This window comes from Clarias gariepinus, chromosome 19 (assembly GCF_024256425.1).
Source record: "Clarias gariepinus isolate MV-2021 ecotype Netherlands chromosome 19, CGAR_prim_01v2, whole genome shotgun sequence".
In the NCBI taxonomy this organism is placed as follows: domain Eukaryota; kingdom Metazoa; phylum Chordata; class Actinopteri; order Siluriformes; family Clariidae; genus Clarias; species Clarias gariepinus.
This window is the reverse complement of record NC_071118.1, coordinates 2,093,233-2,104,634: the sequence shown is the minus strand read 5'-3', so window position 1 is coordinate 2,104,634 and position 11,402 is coordinate 2,093,233. Positions and strand designations below refer to the sequence as shown.

At 39.2% G+C, this 11,402-nt stretch overlaps 1 protein-coding gene across 2 annotated transcripts; it reads left to right on the top strand.

Moving 5' to 3' along the window:
- The first annotated feature begins 7,289 nt into the window (after nt 1-7,289).
- Nucleotides 7,290-9,850, top strand: LOC128507711 (glucose-dependent insulinotropic receptor). Of its 2 annotated transcripts, XM_053478784.1 has the most exons (2): nt 7,290-8,156; nt 8,262-9,850. In XM_053478784.1, the coding sequence occupies exons 1-2, from the start codon at nt 7,592-7,594 to the stop codon at nt 8,654-8,656; spliced, it is 960 nt and encodes a 319-aa protein (XP_053334759.1). In that variant the 5' UTR covers nt 7,290-7,591; the 3' UTR covers nt 8,657-9,850. The 2 variants fall into 2 exon arrangements, with proteins under 2 accessions (XP_053334759.1, XP_053334758.1); XM_053478783.1 differs by having other exon boundaries at nt 7,290-9,850.
- Nucleotides 9,851-11,402: the final 1,552 nt, after the last annotated feature.

Genomic DNA, 11,402 nt, shown 5'->3' with positions numbered 1-11,402 from the left:
AAGCGGAAGTGACGTTTACCGGAAATCCAGCCCACATTTTTTTTCAGTGACGCGCCGCCAAAGTCACCCTGACAACTTTAAGGATTTTTTTTTTTGCTAATTAGTTCATTTAAACAGTTCTTTTTTTTTGCATTACATATTTAAATTAATTAATGTCTGATAAATATTATTAACAGTTATTTAATGTAAATACCTAAAAATATATTTGAAATGTAAATGATTAGTATATCATGAATTTACAAAATGTAAATATAATTTGTGTAAATATCTGAAAATATTTTTTAAATAAAACATAGATAATAAATGTAATAGTTTCTATAAATAGTTGTATCTGTATTTCATCACTAATTGAAAGTAAACAATTGGTTTATAGTAGTAATAATAATAATAACCTTTTTTTACTCATTATAATCTGATGAGGTAATTTTATTAATTATTCCTTATTCAGTTTTTTTTGTATATTCAGTGTGAAATATACAAACTACTACAATAGCTATAAAAGTACCCATATAAACCAAACCTCAATGCAATAATATACAATGTACTCATAACATACTTGCGTATCAAATATACACTGTAATAAAGTGTATGTTTCATACTTTAAGTCGTTATACTTAATTGATAAAATAAATGTTAAACGTATTGATATAAATGTTACTTTTGTAGTCTATTTGAAGATCTTTTCAGCTATGCCGGTCCAGGATCAATGGGTAAACGTAATAGTTTCCCTGTTTGACATCGTTGTCATGGTAACGTTGACAATCTGACTGGCATTTGGTGTTTAACTTCACAGAGTTCAGTTGTTGGCTAACAGCTGTCCGGACAAACTTAGCGAGTTACCTAACAGCAAATCGGATTTCACATTCTGTCCTGAGAGCATGGAAAAGCAAGACTTCGGTGTATTCTGTCAGTGTACACTGTGTTCCTTGTGCATTGATGTCACAATCCAAATGTCAAAAAAAAAAAAAAAGGTCAGGGTCTCTGTGTAATGACCACAACATTTTTGTGCCAAGGTTAAGTGAAATCAGACAGTGCCATTTCTCAGACTAGGCTGCTGTGTCTTTCGACTGTCTTCATTGCTGTCGTTCATGTGTCACATTTTTTGTGTGCCCAATTATGTTTTAAATGGGTTTACTTAGTGTACTCGAGTTTCCTCCCAGAGTTCAAAAACAAAATTAATTGTGTGTGTGTGTGTGTGTGTGTGTGTGTGTGTGTGTGTGTGTGTGCACTGATGGATTAGCACCACCATCCAGGGTTGGCCCCACCTCATGCCCTAAGTCTCCTGGGATAGGCTCCAGGCCCCCTGTGACCCTGTATACTGTATAAGATAAAGCATTATAGATGATGAGCGAGTGAGTAAAAAACTCTTCTAATGCCTCAACAGATCACCTTCCCTCTTTGTGAGAAAAAACTCTTTGTGTTGAAGGATGGGGTGCACACAAACACGACACATTTTTACCCTCACCTAAATAAATGTAGTAGTGGAGCTACTGTAAAAGATTTTATCATAAAAAAAATGCTATCACAGTGTCATGTAATGTTGGTATTTAAGGTAATTTTGTTAAATCATTTTACTAATGCATAAATACAAATACACTTTGCTTGTTTAATTTGTTTCGGCATGAAAATCAGTCAAAGGAGGTTTTTCTATTGATTTTTTGTTTTCTTAAAACATCTGCAAACTTTTCCAAAAAAGGTGTGTTAAAAGTTAAAAGAGCTGTTTAGGTTCACAGGCAACAATTTGCACGCAAACAGTGCCATTACTTTTGTACTAACCTGGATCTGTTTTTAAACTTTTACACTAGAATGTAAGTTGCTTTAAAGTTACACTTGCTTTGGTTGAAGCATCTGATTGCATTCAAACTGCATTTTTTTCCCACTGGGCTTGAGTGTATTTTGTCTCAGACTGATGTAAAAGTGAATGTACATTATAAGCAAGTTTAATAAAACATTTTTGCTTGTCACCAATCATTCCAGTTAGCACTGTCGCCTTGCACCCCTAGGGTCTGGGTTCGATTCCCGGCCAGGCTCGATTACCGTCTCTGTGTGCATGGAGTTTCCCAGTGTTCTCCCCGTGCTTAGTGGGTTTCCTCTGGGTACTCCAGTTTTCTCCCACAGTCCAAAGATATGCAGGTTTGGCTAACTGGCATTCCCAAATTGCCCGTAGTGTGTAAATGAGTGTGTGCCCTGTGATGGATTTGCACCCTGTCCAGGGTGTACTCTGCCTTGTACCCTAAGTCTCCTAAAAAACACCTCCAGGTCCCTGCGACCCAGGATAAAGTGGTATAGAAGATGAGTGAGTGATTGAGAATTCGGACCTTGGATTATTAGGTTTGAGAACCCTGGTGTAGACCACAGGGGTGCGAATCATGAGATACCAGCCAATACAATATTATCACGGTACCTAGGTGCTGATGTGATTTGTATTGTGATTCTGTAAGTATTGCGATGTTCTGTGCTGCCTGACAGAGTGTTAAAGTGCAGTACCGTAGGATTACAGAAAAACTGCAATACTTTTCCAGCTCAAATGCAAACATTCTTTATATGAATGAAAAATAACTTGAAAAAAACAATTTTAGACAACAGTACTTGTTTTCATTTTAAGTTAAATAAAGGTAGGATGGCACATCGGCACAATGCCAGGGAACGTGTTTCACACCTAAACTCAGATTACTCTGTGTGTGTAAAGTTTCCCGGGTTCTCCTCCTGTCCATTTCCTCCAAATTTCTCCCACCTTTCCTCTCACCTCCCAAATAAATGGGAGCAGGCGAACAGGTTAAGATAAACTGCGCACGGTGTGAATGAGTTTCTGAGCGTTTGGTGCCATGTGTTGGACCGACATCTCATCCAGGGTGTATCCTGTGTCACACCGGTGTTCCAGAAATAGGCTCCGGATTCACCCTGACCCCTGGTTCAGGGACTCTAGACTTGTAAAAGTGCCATATTTGGGTATAACAGAGCAATGTGCATGTGTGTGTGTGTGTGTGTGTGTGTGTGTGACATCACCTTTGTAGAGCATCAGAAAAGAAAATACGTTTCTTAGCAGATTTAATCCAGGGATACAATTAATGTATGTCAATAAGAAAAACACAGATTTCAAAAGTCAGTTGAATAAATACGTGTCAGTGTGTGTTAATGGTGGTGTACAGTTTTATGAATTATCAGACAGAATTATTTTTTATATGGGTAAATTCAAAGCGATCATAAGTGCATTTATTCCTTTTTTCAATGATTTTTCTTAAACAGGACCCAATTCATTAACCAGATCCATAATGTATTTATTACACTTTTTGAGAAACTACTCAAAGATGTCTCTGGGTACAAAAGAGGTGAAGACATCTGATCCAATCAACTCAGGCATTTGTACGTCTCTATACTCTCACTAAGCATTAATGCATGAATAAAGATCTATGCTTACATGCTACTTAACATCATCTTCAATGTACCTTCACTGTATATGTTCTAACATTCTCCCACTTTTCTTTTTCATGAAATATAATTTTTATAAAATGGTTCAATATAAGGTTCATGATGCCAGATCAGGAGATGTAGGAAATCTCAGGGTTTTGTCTTTTATCCTCCGTCTGGTTTGAAAAATGAGTCGAGGTGAATTCTTGTTTAATATCACGGTGCTGGACGGAGGAACCTCCCGACTCGCTGGTAAAGCTGCTGAATAATCGTTATCAGACTCCTGTATGGATTTAAAAGAAAAAAGGCAAATGTTAAAATAAGAGCACTCTAAAAAAATTTATATGGTGTCTCGAATGTGTGTAATTAAAAAAAAGAAATAAAAAGCTTTTATTTTTTGTAGCTGTAGGAGGGAAAAACAAAAACTTTAGAAGAAATCCGTTTGCTCTTAACTGTGTTCTGATTCAACTTTGAAACTTGGAATATCTTAGAAATGAGTTGATGAGACGAAACGAGACGAGATTTGAATTGGCTGGAAATATTTCACAACCTAAAGTTTTAAACCTTGATGGTTTTAATAAATCTCTTTGTATGACGTGAATGTATGAAAGGGATTTTCACTGAAAGTGGTATCTGGATATGGAGGAGGATAATGACATTTTAAAGTGGACCTATTATACAAAATTCACTTTTAAAAATGTTTGGACATTTAGATGCCTCTCCAGTCAAAAGACATTTCCTCTTGTTTGTCCTTCCTCCATCGTTGTATTAACCACAGCTTAAACGAGGGAGATGCTTTATAAGGTCCCGGACATGGACGCCTCCGGTCCCTGCAATCTGATTGGACAAGACGATGCACTTTATCAAAGGGGAGTTCGGAGGCAGTTTGTTTAAAGCTACAGACATTGAAACGACACATTTGGAAAGAAAATCTAACCAGAATGCAGGATCTAAGCTTTAGTTCAGCTGAAACATCAACACACACTTTGTTTAAAATGGGAGTATCTTATGTGACCGTTAGGGTGAGTCTTGGCAACCCAAATGACCCCCGAATCCCTGTTTGTTTGCAGAAACAAAAAAACTAAATTTACCCAAAAATAAACAAAAGCAACAACTTACCGCGTGCCACGAGAAAGACCCATGTTCCTGGTGGGTTGAAGGCAAAAAATGGAGGCCACGAAATACACACAGCACAACAGCATGGATAGAAGTTTCCGCTTTAAAGCCATCCTCAGCTCAGCAGCCTGAAGAACCTGACGAAGTCACCTCTCTCCAATCCGAGTGAGCGGTCGAGAAGATCTCTGTTTATCGGTTAATTAAAGTTAAAGATAAGTTATAGCCAACGTGCAGCTGAGGAGTGAGTCCTACTGTGTGTAACCTGCTGTCTGGCAACCAGCGAAATAACTGCTGAGCAAGTGAAGTTTTCAATAGCAGTGAACACTCTAGCAGGGATGAATACCAGGGATGAATACCACTGCCGCATGTCTGCTGGTGCGAGCCGACCATCATTGTGCACAGTTGACCAGTACTGACTCGTGACTGTAGATTTTGGTGTTGCAGCATGACAATTATGATCACAAGCAAAATGAAGTTTATCTAGTAAAGTTTTTAGAGAAATCATATAATAGGCAGTTCAGAGTGAAAAACAAGGGTTCCGTGATTTTAGATGAGATTTTAGAGATGTTTAATAGAACAGAGAACGTGTTTAACCAGGGTTGCAAGGTTTCAACAACACTTCCACCCACAATAATCACACAAAGGACCTGAATCTAGCATCTAAAACAGTATTGCAAAATGAGAGAAAATTTTCTTCTTTTTCTCATGCTTTGTGAGAGTCACCAGAGTGCACGCGCATTTCTGATGTACAGACATTATCCTCTATGTAATCCTTTTTTTCCCCATTGCAAAATAATTTATAATAGGAATGGATTTAAACAGGCGGCACAGTGGTGTAGTGGTTAACACTGTCACCTTGCACCTCCAGCGTCCGGGTTCGATTCCAGGCCAGGCTCGATTCTGTGTGCATGGAGTTTGCATGTTCTCCTCATGCTTGGTGGGTTTCCTCCAGGTACTCCGGTTTCCTTCCACAGTCCAAAAATATGCAGGCTAATTGGCATTCCCAAATTGCCCATAGTGTACAGTATGAATGGGTGTGTGAGTGTGTGTGTGGCCTGCGATGGATTGACATCTAGGGTGTACCCTGCCTCGTGCCCTAAGTCTCCTGGGATAGGCTCCAGGTCCCCACGACCCTGAATACAAGATAAAGCGGTATAGAAGATGAGTGAGTGAGTGAATGGATTAATACAGTACATCATAGACACACCGCCTCTGCTAAGACTGTTGCTTTGTTTGCAGAAATATATTAGATTTCATTTTGGCTATCTACTGATATCTGCTATCACAATCTAAGATTTTAGATTCTAAAGCACAGTACAGTAAGTCCCCTACATACGAATAAGTTCCGTTTTAAAATCCTGTTTGTAAGTCCAATTTGTTTGTAAGTCCAACAAATCTTTTCTAGCAATGGCCATATAATTATATCACTCTTCTCCGTAACGTTTACACTATGTGGGCAGTAACTGTCTGTAATAATACAACATTACATAAATACAATACTTGTTTACCAACGCTAACTGTCTGTAATGATACAGTATTATAATATTACATTCATACGTTACTTGGTCCTCTGGTCATTTACCAATACTATTGAGCATCACCACTCCTCAAGTGCAATACTGTTGACTGTATTATTTGTGCAATGCTCCTTCCCTTTCCCTTTTTTCCTTCCAAGTGCAAAAAAATGTAAATTCAGTCAGTACTCACATGCTGTTCCTTCCTATTAGTGCAATACGGAATTGACTGGTTTTTTATTATTATTTTATTTGTTTAGCTATTTTAATTCCCCTTGTCTAATTTATTACTTGTTTGAAATAACAGAAAGCAACTGCAACTAAGACAAAGCAAATTACAGTACGTCTGGGATTAATAAAGTTATTTAAATCTTGCATCTGAATCTTAAATCAATTGGCTATACATTAACATTATAAAACTAACAAGTTTCATGATCTTGTTCTTGTTTTTTAGTATTGGTCCAATGCTTGAACGATTCATGTAAAAAAAATATATATATATTTTCACTTTTGTCTAAATTGTTATTGCTTGCTGTTTCTTGACACGGACGTGTGATCTAACTTCCACAATTAAATTTGTGTAACTCGAATATTCATGTACAGTAGGGGACTTAAATTATTGTCTTTTCCATAACTAGGGGATGCAGTATGTCTACTGAGATAGTTGTTTAAAAAATGAGACTGTACTCACTGGATCAGTTAAAAGAATTGTGGAACCTGAAACATATTAATTACCCAATCAGAGGCTCTTAAGTATTTAAATTCACAGGGAGACTTTTAGTGATACATGAAATACATGTATTTTAATTCATGTATATATCTATTTATATGTATACACACACACACACACACACACACACACAATTTTACTCGATCTTGACCTTGAAACCATTAAACGTCCTGATGCAATAAATAGTTTTGGGATGATATGGTTATACACTCATACTGATAATGAGGCCATTCTACTGGAAATCCCTTCCCACTGCTCTTTCACTCTTCCCCTGGTTCTCTCCATCTGTTTAAGGACATTTTACAGACCATTATTATTATTATTATTATTTACACTAGAGATGTGTGAGTTCGTGTTCAAAAAATCACACAAGAGGATCACCAACTTCCTGAACTACACTGACTGAGAAGTACACATGTGTATCATATGTTTGGTTTGTAGGAATGTACAGTGTGTTACTAATAACACACTCTAATAACTTGTCAATAACTAGATCACAACACCATCGATAACATCAATATTTCTCAAGCATGTCAATCATATTCGGATTACACTTCAATTTCTAAATAGAACATTGATGGAAAAAGAGCATCTTCAAGCAGGAAGTATGCACTAGAGATGGGACTTGGATGACAGCCAGACTGAACAAGGGTCGACCAGTTAAAAACGAGCCGTGACAAAGAGGCGTCTCTGAATAACATTCCAGTTTCTGACATATGACACTGTTTTTCCTGCTTTAGCCGAGTCCGAGGCATCACTCTGGACCATGTGTGATGTGAACTCAATGTAGAGTAAATTCCCAACACTGAGCACAGTAAGGGCAATGATGATCACTCCGAATGGGATTATACCTTTTCCAACGGTGATGAATGACTACTTAGAAGAGGTGACTTCAGCTACGCCGGTCTTCACAACCCCAGCTCAGGAATCCCCCAACAGAGTCGTTATCGGCTGGATTCTGAGCATCGAATCCTTCCTGATCGTCTTTACCAACCTCCTGGTGGCCATCGCTTTGGTCTTGTTGATCCGTAAGGGGAGCAATCACAGCTGGAGCTTGGTCTTAAACCTGGCCGTCTCTGATATCCTAGTGGGTCTGGCTATCACGGCAATCGCTGTCGATGATGTTAAAAACCACGTGGTCGTGATGCAAAAGGAAATGTGCTTGCTGCGCATGTCTTTTATTATCGTGCCCAGCGCTGCATCTATTTTCACCATGTTCTTTATCTCGCTGGACCGATACGTGGCGATCAGGGTACCGCTGCGCTACTCGCAACTCATGGGGACCAAGATGATAGCCGGCCTGTTGGTGTGTCTGTGGCTGCTCTCGGCCGTCCTAGGATTCCTGCCCAATATGTTAAAGACCATGCAGGAACTTCAGTATAAAAATGGTATGAAATGTTCCTTCTTCTCTGTCGTCAACCCTCATGGAATCATCATAGTTTTCTGTGCTACCTTCTTCCCCATCCTCTTGGTCTTCATCTACTTTTATCTAGACATCCTGAAAATAGCCTGGAGCCATCAGAGGCGCATCGAGCAAGCCATGCAAGTGAGTTCCCGCTGCCTCCTTCCAATTCGCTATTGTGCACACATCAAGCCGTTTCGGACCGTCACCTTACTGGTGGGATGCTTCACTTTGTGCTGGTGCCCTTTCTTTGTGGTCAACGTGATACAGGTACTGTGTCCACCATGCAAGCTTTACTGGCTTATAGAAAACCATCTCTGGATGCTTGGACTCGCCAATTCCCTTATCAACCCACTGGTTTATGCCTTCTGGCAGAGGGAGGTACGACAACAACTCTGTGACATGTTTGCTTGTTTTAAAGTCGGCCAGTGCCGCGTTAAAGGTAACACAGACCAGGCGTTGTGCACTCGGACAACAACTCTTTAGACCCGGCTCCACCTGGTCAGGTCATTTTTAGGAAGCCTGCTGTGGTTCCTCTCGTGGTGTCAACGTGTCCGAACTCTTTGTAACAAACAACTGCAGTCCTTTCAGTACTTTACAGTCTGGCGCTCATGGGAAACGGTTAAGTGTTTTGACATCAACAACCGGAAAAGAGCTGTATCCCGTAATGGATGTGGAGTCTTGAGAGTCTGCCTGTTTTATTCATGCAATGGAACAGATGGCTTTATTGACTTTTTGGCTCACTTTCTTCTACTTAAGTGAAATCCGAAGACCGTAACCTTTTACGGCCTCGATGTCTCAATTCCTGTTGTTTGCGCTCTCGATGTAAATTTGTAACAGATGACCATGTCTAACACGATTGATTCAAATGTTTGTATGTGAATTTTGTATAAATGCAGGCATGTTAACCTTTTTTTTTCTCGGAGATCTCAACTCTACTCTTAAGGACCATTTTAAATAGTACCAAACAACTGACCCAGTTCTTAAAACCATTTAAATCCAAGACCTTTTCAGTACCTCGGTACACTCTAAAATACTGAAAGAAAGTTATTGAAAAGACTTTTCCTTGTTTTTTTTTTTTTTTTACATTTTGTATGTATTTTCACCTGGTGAGATGCATTTGTTTTACATTCGATTAGCCTTTATATTAAAGAGGTACATCAGCGCTCCTTATGTACCAATTATATACTTTTAAATAATTTCTGGTTTGAGGTGACAGATGTACAGTGATGGTCCTGCCCCAGAAACAAGAAAAAGTACTTTTTACGTTTTTTTTGTTAATGTAAAATAAATTATTTAGAAAGAATTATTCATGATCAATATTTTGATATTGTTCAAGAAAACTTTAAGCTACATTCAATTGCATTGGGATTTTTTTCGGGTTAACTGGGACTGAAATGCACTAGGATCCGGGACCAAAAAAAAAATCCATCTGGACCAAGTAAAGGGAGTATTGTTAAAATGCTGTTCAGGATTGTATGTAAAATTGGAATCAGGCTGAATTTAAGGTACTTTTTACATGTGTGTGTCTTTACTGTTTTTCTTGAAATAAAGATTTTCCTCAGTAGGTCACTGAAGTAGTTGAGTTAGATGTATCAGGAGCCGGAAAGAAAGCTGAAAGCTGTGCGAATAGTGCAGTATAGTACAGCAGAGTACCCTGACCTATTCTGACAAAGGTGCCTTTTACAGTACCGGTCAAAAGTTTGGATTTATTTTCCACATTTTAGGGCAGCTGTTCTAGAACAGACAGTGCGGTGGCTTAGTGGTTAGCACTGTTGCCGTGCACCACCAGGGTCTGGGTTTGATTCCCGCCTCTGTGTGCATGGAGATTGCATGTTCTTCCTGTACTTGGTGGGTTTCCTCTGGGTACTCTGGTTTTCTCCCACATTTAGGCATTTGGCAGACACCCTTATCCAGAGCGACTTACATTTTTATCTCATTATATATGTAAGCAGTTGAGGGTTAAGGGCCTTGCTCAAGGAACCGACAGTGGCAACTTGTTGGTCATGGGGTTTGAACCTGGGACCTCCCGAACTATAGTCCAATGCCTTAACCACTGAGCTACCCCTGACCCCGAAAAACATTTACATTATGGCATTTGGTTAGGTTAGGCTAATTGGTGTTCCCAAATTGTCTGAAGTGTTTGTGTGTGTATGTGTGTGCCTGAGATGGATTGGCCCCCTGTCCAGGGTGTACCCTGCCTAGTGCCCTAAGTCCCCTGGAATAGGCTTTAGGCCCCCTGTGATCCTATAACGGATTAAGCGGTATAGATGATGAGTGAGTGAGTGAGTGAGAGTGTTCTGGAACAGTTCTTTCTCAGTTTTTCATGCGTTTGTAAATCCCATCAAGCTCCATAATGAAACTGGTTTTTATGAACAAGCTTCCCAGGTAAGCAAGACCAAAACTTACCTCTGTTGCAGAGGAGAAGTTAATTTAGAGTCACCAGCCGTTATGAAGCTTTACAGAGCAGAAGTAGCAGATAAACATCTCAATATCAACTGTTCAAAGGAGATTATTGTGTATTTTGGATAAACACCTTCAGCATTGTTTTACAGTGTAAAAAGAAATAAAACTCAAGAATGACCATGGAGTTAGAAGGTGTGTCCAAACTTTTGACTGGTAATGTGTGAGTGTGTGTAGTCATTCATTCAATCAGCTTCAGTATTCACTTTTCCCTGGTCAGAGTTGTGCTGAATGGGCATGTCAGGGAGCCATTAATGAGACTCCAGTACTTCACCAGGCAATAATGCACACCTAGGAAGTTTCAAGTCACATTCTGGCATGTTTTTGTGAGGTCAGAAGAAACCAGACAATCCAGATGAAGCCCACACATGGAGCTTAATATTGGTTTATCTGACAATACATTTTAAATGAATTTATTTCAATTACAAGCTATGAATTAAGATGTTAAGATGTTAAGATTTGTGTTCATTCATCTACAATAGCATTAGTTAAATCAGGTGCTGATGTCGCGATGTCGCGGAGGCTCCTGTTTATCCAGTTCATTCTGAAGGTGTTCACTTGGATTGAGTTCAGTCAGGGCTCTGTGCAGGACACTCAGGTTCTTCCAGTCCAAAGTTAACACGGCATGTCTTTATGGAGCTCGCTTTGTGCATTGTCATGTTGGAACAGGTTTGGGCCTCGTAGAACAAAAGAAGGAACATCTTCGTGCTACAGCAAACAACGGTGTAAATACAACTGTCTGCATCTAACTTTCTGGGAACTGTTTGTG

Bases quoted from the DNA above. Each gene is read 5' to 3' on its own strand.
- LOC128507711 (XM_053478783.1), top strand. From the start codon at position 7,592: ATGATGATCACTCCGAATGGGATTATACCTTTTCCAACGGTGATGAAT.